This window comes from Ambystoma mexicanum, chromosome 12, assembly GCF_040938575.1.
Source record: "Ambystoma mexicanum isolate Mex_15411 chromosome 12, UKY_AmexF1_1, whole genome shotgun sequence".
Classification (NCBI taxonomy): domain Eukaryota; kingdom Metazoa; phylum Chordata; class Amphibia; order Caudata; family Ambystomatidae; genus Ambystoma; species Ambystoma mexicanum.
This window is the reverse complement of record NC_090936.1, coordinates 151,945,194-151,957,251: the sequence shown is the minus strand read 5'-3', so window position 1 is coordinate 151,957,251 and position 12,058 is coordinate 151,945,194. Positions and strand designations below refer to the sequence as shown.

Sequence of the window (12,058 nt, the reverse complement as noted above, 5' to 3'; positions counted from 1 at the left end):
GTGCACAACCAGCTCCAGTACAATGACCTGCTCTTAAAGGCTGCAGAACACTTTAAGATAGATACCCAGGAAGCTCAAGTCGATAAAGACTTTGTAGAGCACATCCTTGGGGATAAGAGGTCTGCAGCACAGTTCATCCCTCTGCTCCAATCTGTCCAGAGGCATATTCAACAGTCTCTACTTAACCCCAATCTGACAAGGGCAGTCAACCCACGCATCGGCAAAAAATTCAGACCAGCCCCATTGAACCCTTTATACATTAGGTGGCAGCTAAATCCTGGCTCTCTAATAGTCGCCACCACAAGAAGGATGACAGGAAATCCCCCAGCCTCTGCCGAAGCCCTTCCTAACCAGGAGAGTAAAAACATCTACATCCTGGGCAGGAAAGTAGCTTCCTCGGCTGCCTAAAGACACAGCTATTACACACTATTGCTGAGGAGACGAGCAGCAAGCTGCATTCTTATGAACAACTTGGACGCAGCGGACAATGCAGGGTGGATTGTGGCAGAGGGTACACTCCAAACGCCATGCATGGCTTCATCAATTGGGTTGCAAATTGGAGACCCAGGGGCTACCCTTTTAAACATGCCCATCGAGCGCAACGCATTATTTGGCAAAGCTGTTGAGGACGCACTAAAAAGTGCAAAGGAGGAATACCACTCCCTCAAATCCCTGGAATAACTCACTAACAAACCCTTTGGGCAGAGAGGAGGTTCAAATACATGCCAGTTTAGTGGACAGAACTCCTAGCGGTCCTCCAGTTACAACCAGGGTGGGCAGAGTTGGCCCTGGTGCTCTTCACAGGGCCAGTCCTCCCAATAGACTTTCCAGAAGTAGGGGCAGATCCTCCTCCTCAAGCAATGGTTCCACCCCTTTAAATCAATGACCAACTGCTACAGGTTCCCTCCCATGCCTTTCCAGTATGAGGTCGTATTTCACACTTTAACCACGCATGGGAGGAGGATCACGTAGGACAAGTGGGTACATTCCACTGTGGTGGGGAGCTATTGCATAGAGCGGATACAAATACCACCCACCCGCCAAGACGAAGACAAACTACGCATGAAGAACAACACATGTTAGAAGTCAAGGCACTGCTACTAAAAGATGCCATAGAAATCCTTCCCGGCAAACCAGCTTAATGGGGGTATTTATTCAATGTATTTCCTTGTGCCAAAAAAGACCCAACGAGACCCCCCTGTCCTAGACCGGCGCCCTGCAAACAGCTATGTCAAGCCACAAACATTCTGCATGATAATGCTACAGGAAGTAATCCCACTGCTAAAACGGGTACTACATGGCAACCTTGGACATGAGATGCATGCTTTCATAGTTCAATGTTCCCAGCGCGCAGAAAGTTCCTGCGCTTCAAGGTAGCAAACCAACACTACCAATTCAAGGTGCTACCCTTCGGCATAGCCTCTGCTCCAAGGGTATTCATTAAGGTACTAGCAGTAGCCTTATCTGGAAGACAGGCTGATAACTGGGGAATCCCCCGGAATTTGCAAGCAAAATACCCAAAGAACAATCAATCTTCTGGTCTGTAGCATTTAGAGTATCCATCTGCACTGGGTGCTCCCTGTGCAGATAGTAGAATGTGATGATGTCACCCAGAACCTGATGGTCATTGAGGTTCTGTATCCTACAGTGACGACTTCAGGATGGGAGAGTTTACTGACTGGATGTATCTTGCCTAGCTCCTATCTCAAGTAATAAAGCCTACCCTGTAACTATCAATAAAGCCCATCTACTTTTACAATAATCAATCTCCAGCATCTTACTTGATCTCCAGCAATGCAGATTCTACAAGTGGCGACGAGGATGGGATTTACAGGTTTTTACTGATTCCAGATATCTCTGATAAACTGTTGAACTCAGCCTGTTCATCCCAAGATAAAAGGACCCACTGAAGAAATTCCTGCTGACTCCTGAAATTATGAAATGCATTTGGCAGAGGCCCATGATGAGCCCAGCAGTTATGATCTCAGCACAGGTTTCCCATGAAAGGATTTCTTTACAACCTGGCTCCCATCATGAAAAGTGCCCACAGAAATTAAACTGGTGAGCCCAGCAGTGGAAAATATGCCCTGAATTCGTCGTGGCATAAGTCCTGTTGGGGATGGGAATACATATTCTCCCTAGCAGGCAGCCAGAGAAGTGCTGATCTGAAAAATGCTCTTCTTTATGGGGGAAAAGGTACTGTAAATATGCTGTGAAGCGGCTGGGGGAAGTATCTGGCACTATTCTCAGTGAACAAATGGGAAATCAGTTGGGGCTGTGGTAAAAGGGAAAGTGTCCAATGGGGGTAGCCTCATATAAAAAGAAAAAAATGTATGTTCAATGTACTGTGAATATTCTGGGGGCACTGTTTCAGTGCGCAGACAATCCTGATTGATGGCACTTTTGCAGGATGCAGTGTTCATTACAATTATGGGACTTCACAGTGAAGCAATTACCGTGAGGAGTGAGGCGTTTGTACAGAGATTTAATGACCTTTCCCAGTAATGACATTTTCTTTCTATGTGCGCGCTCACCCTGTGAATGTGGGACCATTAGGGGACTGGAGCGCAGTTCAAGTGGAACGTTTGGTGTGGCCGTTGGGAACTGTCCCTTTTATGGAGCTCTCACTAGTTCATCAGCTGAAGAGAAATGATGACGTGTTCGAATGTGATGAGTGTTGGAGGATCTCCAAACGTTGTTGTCTGAGCGTTCCCAACACAGTGTTGCTTCTCCGTATGAATAAAAGAGAAAACATAGAGGAAAGGCCATGCGAACGTGACCTCGACGCAATTATGTATGCGGAAGTATCGAAAATGGGCAAGTCAAGTTTCTGGTGCAGGCTCCATTTGAAGAGCGTGGAGTCAATGCGGTTACTTCCGTTGTTTTAGGTCTTCCTGTGCATCAATGGGAAAGACGCGTTTTTGATTTTAAACTTAATCTGGATAATAGGAGCTGCATAAACTTTAAAAGAGCTGTGTTTGGAAAAGAGGATGAGTGAAATATGTGAAGTCACCTCCCATGTACACATGAACAATTTAAATTATGCGGCTATGTTGTTTCCATGGAACTTGTTTAGTCATTTTTAAGTGGATTTGTTCTGTCACGGCGCCTAGCAATTTATGGACATTTTGCAATATAAATTTTATGGATAAATGAAATGGACATTGTGGATGAATACTCTATTAATGTTTAAACATGTTATTAAGTATTTCGGATGCATCATTGTACTGTGTGCCTGGCTGGGTAGGTACAGAGAGAATGCTGTAGGATGGAATGAGATAACATGCTGCATGATGTTGGGTTATGTTGGTTTTGTGGATATGTAGTTCTAAACTGTTTGAGGATTTTTAGGGTGAAAGGTGCAAGTTATCCTTGGACTTTTAAGGCACCTTTGGACTTTTAGGTATATTTAAGTTTTTTTAAACTAGTACAATAGTTATTGATGAAATGTGAGTGCACTATGTTTTTAAAGTGAACAAAATGTATTACTTTACTGGTGTGTAAGTAATGGTAGGCAAAGGTGGTAGTAGTTTTCATGAAATTAAATGCTTTAGGTCATTGAATAAGCAGATTTAACAAATTTGAGGATTTTCAGGATGAGTTATGGACTTATATATTTATGGACATATATATATTTATGGACATATATAGAATATTGTTTTTAAAAGTAGTAAGTGAAATGTACATGTGATATGTGATATCTAGGATATGAAATGAATTGCATTACGCTAGAAGTATATTTAAGGTTTTAGGTAAAAAAAAAATGAATGATATTAGATTAATGAAATGTAAGGGGTGCGATAGATGGTGTTATCTGCAAATAGATGAATACATTGGTGCATCTGGGTGCACAAAATGGCTGATAAAGGGATACAGGTTGTAATGATTGTGAGTGTGTATGGCTGGGTAGGTGCAAGGCAGATTGGATGTTGAGAGAGGATAGCGTATATATATTATATTCACATAAAACATCACCCAAATAAAACAATTTGTTTATAGTGTAACAATTTTACAGGATTTGCAGGTTCTGATTTTAAATTTCTCTTAAGGACTTTATATGCTATGAACTAGTTATGAATTATTATTTTGCTCTGATATTGTTTTGGGTGTTTTGAGCAAATATATATCACATATTTATATATATATATGTGCATTTGGTTTAAAATATTTTCTTTGGTAATGTAATGGAAAAAATGTGTGTTCGGATGGAATCTGTTTTGCAATTCCCATTTTAATATTGGATAACCATTTCCCCATATTTGTGATACCTGGATTAATATTGGGCTGCGAAGCCAAATGAATATAGGATGCCTGGTATATATTTGTGGTGCCCGGAGATAATTTAAGTCTACCAAGGTATATGGTAGTGATAATAAATCAATCTATTAGATTAATTGATGGATGGTCATAAATTTAACAGTGACATTGGAGGTCATGTTACATTTGAGTCTGCGTTGGGCAGATGTGAAATATCATTGGAATACATGTTATAAGTTCAATGTTACTGTCACTGCATCGTTCAGTTGTCAGGTGGTACATAAATATGCGTTAAGTGGATATAATTGGTAGTGATTCTGCATCGTTCAGAGTTCATGATGTATAGGAGTTCAATGTTACTGTCGCTGCATCGTTCAGTTGTCAGGTGGTACATAAATCTACGTTAAGTGGATATAAATGGTAGTGATTCTGCATCGTTCAGAGTTCATGATGTATAGAATCTGCATGAGGGCAGGTGTGAAATATCATTGAAATATATGTTATAGGTTCAATGCTCTGTCACTGCATCGTTCAGTTGTCAGGTGGTACATGGATCTGTGTTTGGGCAGATGTGGCATATGCTGGTTATATATATATTATGAGTAGTGACCTGCATGTTTTGGTATAAACTGCATTAATGTCATGAAGGTTTTGAATGTGGTCTATGCAAAAATGTATGGAAGATCTTTTACACTTGGACTTAGATTTGAATTAGATCAGTCTCTGTCGTGGTGTTTCCTTTTTCACACACTTTTTCTTTTCCAGTTGCGTCGTTTACGTGTGATTCTTTGTCTTGTTTGTACTTTTTCTGTTTTTCCCACTTTAACATGTTTCTTCTAGGCAGTGAAGCTTGTGTGTTTGATGGTACTAGGGAGGATGCACAATACAGGTGTCTTTGGAGAGAGTGTGGTTTGATCAGTTATAGTTGACATGTGGTAGGATGTGTTATAAATACGGCAACTGGATGTTAGTTATTGTGCTTTCTGATGGGTGCGTGAGCACACCAATGTGCTGTGGGTGTGGCAGACCCTGTCTTTATGTGGCAGATGAGGAAGAAGGTGTTAAGTTATGATGGATGCATTGTATGGGAGATACGTGAATGTAGTATACGCTTGAATGTGCTGTGAATGTAGTTAGTTGTTTTATAGTAGAAGAGGCTGATCGGAGGGTTGTTTCAGAGGCTAGTTTGCAGTTTCTTTTAGTGTGTTTTCTTTCCGAGGAAGGGGAGATGTGTAGCATTTAGAGTATCCATCTGCACTGGGTGCTCCCTGTGCAGATAGTAGAATGTGATGATGTCACCCAGAACCTGATGGTCATTGAGGTTCTGTATCCTACAGTGACGACTTCAGGATGGGAGAGTTTACTGACTGGATGTATCTTGCCTAGCTCCTATCTCAAGTAATAAAGCCTACCCTGTAACTATCTATAAAGCCCATCTACTTTTACAATAATCAATCTCCAGCATCTTACTTGATCTCCAGCAATGCAGATTCTACATGGTCCAATTGGGATTCTCGCTCAACGAGAAAAAAATCAAGTCTCGTTCCAAGCAAAACAAAACGGTTCTTAGGAGTTGTCATAAAAACAGAAGAGGGTCTAGTCTTTCCGTCAAATGAAAGAGTGCAAAACATACTGCTGCAAATACCTCAGTATCTAGCCGGTCGCCAAATGACCATACGCAAATCAATGTGTTTGCTCGGGATAATGGGTTCGTGCATTTACCTGGTTCCACACATGGCTGCGCATGTGCCCAATGCAAGAGTGGTTAGCGAAACAGTGGTCTCGGGCAAGTGGGGCGAGCTAGTTGTTTCGCTAACCCTAGTTCAAGCGCTACGCTGGTGGACAAAGGAAAATCTGTTTAAGGGAAAACCTTTTCACAATTTAACAGTGCAAGCGATTGTCACAACAGACGCATCTCTCACCGTGTAGGGAGCCCACTACCACCTCCACACAGCGCATGGCCTGTGGACCCATATCACAGCCCAAAATCACATAAACCTCTTAGAGCCACTAGCAGTGCTCAAAGCCCTAGAAGCTTTTCAATGCACCTGTCAGGTCAAAAAGTAGAAATTCTCAGACATCACTGTCATGTTTTTCATAAACAAGCAGGGAGGCAGACATTCTCCAAGTCTGTCCAGGCTAGCACAAACAAATGTGGAAGTGGGCACTTAAGCGGAACATGTTCCTTGTATTGCAACATGTTCAAGGGGACCTCGATTCACTGGCAGACTCCTTAGGCAGAGATCTTCTACCTGAAGAGTACGAGGGGCGGCTCAGCAGAAAAATCTCAAAACAATATTTTTTCCCTCTGGGGCTATCCTCCCTTAGACTTGTTTGTCACAAGCCTAAACACACAATAACCAGACTTCACATCCAGGTTTCCCCAACCCAGGTACGCTTTACCCCCAACACCGCTACTGGGCAGAATAATTAACAAACTGCACCAGGAACCTATGATGCTAATCCATGTGGACGAGACAACCTTGGTTTCCGCATCTGCGCAAACTGGCAATGTACGATCCAATCAAACTCCTGTGCCCTTTCAACGTGCTCACACAACACGGGGGGACAACATTACACCCACATCCTCAATTGGTGAACTTGGCGGCTTGGCTCCTGAAGTCAGTTTGGCTATTTAAAACTACCTTAAAGGTGTATGGAAGAGATTTGAAATATGGTGCCAGTCAAAAAATGTAAATCTGATCGAATGGTTCCATGTCTTAAAATCGCAGCAAAAAATGGCAGTGAATACAAAATATTGCGGCAAAAATGCTTTTTTGTGCCACAATCATGTAAAGAATGCGGGGGACATCCCCGCAACCCCTGCTCCCCTTAAATGGTATAATGGGGGTACACCTTTACTGGGTCAAACCACAGCATTTTAGCCGCAATTATTTTTTTATTTTTTTTTTTACCGACATTTTTGCCGCGATTTTATTACCTGATATCCAGTGCTCCAGATAAGATTTTGAGGTGGGAGTATTTTACGCATGATTTTTCAAATTAGAGCGTAAATGCAATTTCAAGAGTAAAAATTAGTTTTCTCCTCTGCAAGAGTAAAACTTATCCAAAACATACGTTATGGGTATGAACACATTTTAAAAGGGTGCATGCTTTATTGTGTTGCTCGCTTAGCTGTCACAGATTTGGTCTTTCAGTTGGAAATTCACCATCATGCATAAGAAGGCTATGCTGCTGACAAAAGAAATGCTACAGTGCCATCTAGTGGTGGAAAGTATGTTTTTTTATGAATAAATCAAAGCGTACACGGTACGCAGTACAAAATTAAATGATGCGTATTTGCCATATTTACATGTGTAAAAGGGCAAGATACGCACGTTAACTGGTAGGGTGCTGATACCGATCGAATGTTCTTCATCGCACATTGTGAATTACATGCTCCACTTGCTAGACTCCGGTCTAGTATTCAACTCAAGGTCCACCTGGCTGCTCTTTCCCCGTACACCATTTCTCAAAGCAAGGTGTCCTGGTGGAAAGTCCCTGTCATTAAGGCATTCATGGAAGGCATAAAGATGCTTTATCCGCCCCCCATTTCAAACCCGCCTCCATTGTGGGATCTAAATGTGGTACTTGCGATGCTCATATGCTGCCCCACCCACCCACCCCCACCCCTCTCGAGCCTATGCACAAATCAAGCCTTAAACACCTAACGTATAAAACTGATTTTCTGGTGGCGATCACTTCCATAAGAATAGTCAGTGAACTACAAACTGTCAGTGCAAGGTCCTTTCTTTGTTATCAACAAAGACAAGTTGGTACTAAGAACACACCCTAGGTTTTCACCCAAGTTCGTATCGAAGTTTCATGTCAACCAGTCCATTGAACTACCTGCTTTCTTTCAAAACCCTTCTAGCTCAGCTGAGAAAAACCTCCATACACTAGATGTAAGGAGGGTGGTTCTTTACTATGTAAACAAGACAAAACCGCTATGAAAAACAGACCAACTTTTTGTCTCCATAGCACCTGGCAGGGAATGTGATCACGTTTAAAAAAAAAAAAAACACATCTACAGACGGATATTGAAATGCATACAGCTCTGCTACTCTCTATCAAACAAAACTGCCTTTCACACCAAGGGCTCACTCTACCGGGGGTACAGGAGCTACTTTGGCCTTTGTTGCAAACGTCCCGCTGGACACCATTTGCAAAGCAGCTACATGGAGCTCTATTTATACCTTTACTCAGCATTGCTGCATTGACGCACATTCTAAAGCAGATTCACAGGTGGGACAGGCGGTGCTAAAACATCTATTTGCCGCTGTACCTTCACAACACACCACCTTCTCCAGACACTGCTCGCTAATATATGCACGGCATGTGATCCAAGCAGATCCACACGCCTCAGAAGGGATACATTACTCACTGTAATCATGTTTTTGATGCTTGCATCTGCTTAGATCTGCATGCGCCCCACCCCTCCTCCCCTGTGGAGCAGAAGGTGCATAGATGTTGTTCTGGATTATCTACTCTTATCTGCTTTATTACATCTGTACTCCAGCTACACTTCATGCTACCTCCATTCAGAAACAAAACAATTTGAGGGACCTCAATGCTTGAAGGACCATGGGTATAGTGGATGTCACACTAGGGATAGTATTACTGGCATGCCCTGTCGACGTCCCTTTTCGAGTTTTAAAACAAAAAATGTAATTCTCTACAGCTACCACTAGATGTTGGTTGATGCATAGCATGTGAATCTAAGCAGATATACACATCAGAAATACGAGTACAGTGTGTAATGTATCATTCTTGTTCCTTATTGAATCCCTTAAGCAAACTAGCACTTTTTTTATCGGGTACTATGAAAGATCACTCTGTACAATTTTAATTTGAAGAACAGCTGTAAGGCAGCGTCCAAGAATCTTTCAGTAAAAGGACTAAAGCTCACACAATCCTTTTACTATGCTGGCTTCTCACCAAAGCAGGATAGCTTTCTGGTCTTCAGCAGTTCAATTGAAGTTGAGCCTACTATTTAGGCTTGCTTTTTACTGCCTTAATATTTAATTTAATCATAGACTACAGTGCCTTTTACAAGACGTTAAACGGATTGTGTATGTGCCTAACGTTGAACCATACCAGTTTATTTCTTCAACTTGAGACATTCCTTTTAATTGTATAAGCCTAAAAGCAGGTCAGTCTTTTCAAAACTTTTCAGGAAAGTATTCGTCAGTCTACATACCGTGAACAGGCTTCTGGAGATACCAAGTGCATTGGATGCTATATTGAACAATGCAATATTCCCAAAATCTGAACAATAAATCTGCATCTATAAGATTTCAGTCTTTGTGAGCAGTACCTGTGCTCTTCATTGAAATGCATGTACTTTGGGGATAAAGACGGGTACCTTTTTGGGGGCCCTAAGGTTTGTTTTGTGGAATAAAAGTCTACTGTTTGCAAGAGACTGGTGCAGGTTGGTCATAAAAATGTTTGCCATGAACTGAATGAAATATATCATTGTTGTGTAATCTTAAATCGAATTCAAGGTTATTTTCTCAATTTGATGATCTAACCGTTTTTAATTTCCCATAGGTTATTAATGCACCATATCCGGGATTGTTTACCTGACCTGAAAACTAGAATAAATGTTTTAGCTGCACAATACCAGTCCCTGCTGAATAGCTACGGAGAGCCTGTAGAAGACCAGAGTTCTACCTTGCTGCAGCTTATCACCAAATTTGCAACTGAATATTGCAACACAATTGAAGGAACAGCAAAATATATTGAAACATCAGAGCTGTAAGCATCAAAATAATTGCATTTTGTATATCTGTTATTACACTTTCTGATCAAGGGTGGCTTTACTTTCTAAGTGATTGTGTGCAAAAACTGTTGGCCTATGAGCGTGGTCGTCTTTGAGCCTGCCATCTGATTGATGGGGGAACTCTATTAAATAAGTGTCCTTCACACTCGTCCTCAGGGCACAATCTGGGAAAAATCTGCTTTGCCTTCTGGATTTATTTGTTTTTGATTAGTTGGTTTATTCACCCCTTCAAAAGTCATGAAAGACCCGATAAAAGGTTTAACTGCACATTTCATTTAAACTGGTGAGGACATTGTTTTAACTGCAGCAGAAGAAACATGTGTTGGCATTGAATGACTCCCATTTGTGGTTAGCTTATTTTAAGCATTTCAACTATGGCACCGTTAGAAATTCCATCATGCCTAAAGTTTGACATGCTGTGATTAAGAATGTTAAAATTGTGTTTTCTGATTTTTGAACTGGCTGCATACATTTTTGTGATAATAGCAATGAAGTTTACAAGACACCCCCTAGCTTTGTTTGCCCAATCCTTTGGTAGTGTATATGAACAGTAGTTATATGGCAGTCTTTTCTGACCGAGGAAGGTGCATGTTTTCTCCTACATAAACAAGTATTTATTGTATTTGGAAAGCTGCTATGGTTTATGCTAGTTCACGCAGAGATTATTTTATTTTAGTATTTTGACAAATCGTTCAGAATTATTCAAATAGGATTGATCTTCAATGACTGGGCAGTCTTGAAGTACTTGCATGACTTTTTATTTTCATTATTTTGATGCAATAATACTAAGTAAATGGCATCCATATTTTATAGTATATTGTGTGGGCGGTTTTACTGTGTGCTTGGGCCCATTTGTACTTTGGAGAATGATGGGCAGGTATCGGAGTGAAGTCCTACTGCTCTTCTATCTATGTATAGAATTTAGAAAGTTTGGAATAACTTGATTAATAGTTTTGACACCACAGTTTGGGTCTTTCTTACCCAGTTTGCGGTTGGCCTTGTTATATTTGGTTTAGTTTGCTGCCCAGCCCTCGTTTGGCATCCGCACCCGTAGACTATCTCTGAATTACCTGTTCAGTAGATGTTGCCCCTGCTGCTTTGTTTTGCAAGTCCACTTAGCAATCCATCCTTATGTGCCTCCTTCCAGAGTGCCCTTGTCCCCCTGCTCTTGGTACCCCCTCCCATTTAGGTCCTGAAGCAGCATGGCCTTTTCAGTTGCGCTCAATTTCCATAGAAATCCATTCTTTTTTTACTGCAGAAAAAGAAGTGATCACCGAGAGCTGGAGTGGGTACTAATTTATTTTCACAATCCCCTAACTCTGTGAGCCGAACTTTCAAGCTATTTACTCATAAAAATGGGGAGGGCTCTAGGATCGTTATAGGTTCAGTGACTGTTCTTTCCCGGAGGTAACTCTGAGCTGCGCGAAGCACTAATATTCCCCACACCCTTGGCCCTACCCATCGCTCAAGTCTAGATGCGTATGCTGGGCATTGGCACTGGTGAACTTCAAGACCATCTCAGCTCTGCTGCCACTCGAAAGCTTCCCACAAATAAGAAATGTCAGAATTACAGGAATAAAAGTATGGCAACATTATGCCGCACTGTGTAAAGATGTATTCTTTATTGCATAAGGGTCAAACAAAGCATGTTGTGCTAAAATGTGCTTTCTCTGTTCAACAATGCAAACAGGTTGCATGCTTTAAATAAAAGTGAAACGTTCATCCTGTTCCGTAACATTGTAGCATGAAAACAAAATAAGACTTGTTATCCATAATTGATCTCATTGCAAGAAATAATTGAAAATGGGTCAGAATTGCAGTAGATAAGGACATCATCCCAATAAACTGATGAAGTCGAAAAGTAGCTCAGACCAGCCAAGCATTACAACATTAATACAAGTGTAGTTTATATATCTGCATTGCTGAAATTAAAACAAACATTTAGTAAAACTCAGTTTTTGCTATTGTGTACACATGGGAAAGAAAAGTGCTAGACACCGCCATAATGTTACTACCTGG

At 41.3% G+C, this 12,058-nt stretch overlaps 1 protein-coding gene across 4 annotated transcripts in view; it reads left to right on the top strand.

The window, feature by feature from the left end:
• The window catches only part of DNM1L (dynamin 1 like), a 1,039,542-nt gene that overhangs the window by 385,734 nt on the left and 641,750 nt on the right, over positions 1–12,058 (top strand). For all 4 annotated transcript variants that reach the window (XM_069628197.1, XM_069628195.1, XM_069628196.1 and 1 more), the window contains one exon: positions 9,808–10,014. In XM_069628197.1, the coding sequence (XP_069484298.1) occupies positions 9,808–10,014 (207 nt within the window). The remainder of the gene's footprint in view (positions 1–9,807; positions 10,015–12,058) is intronic.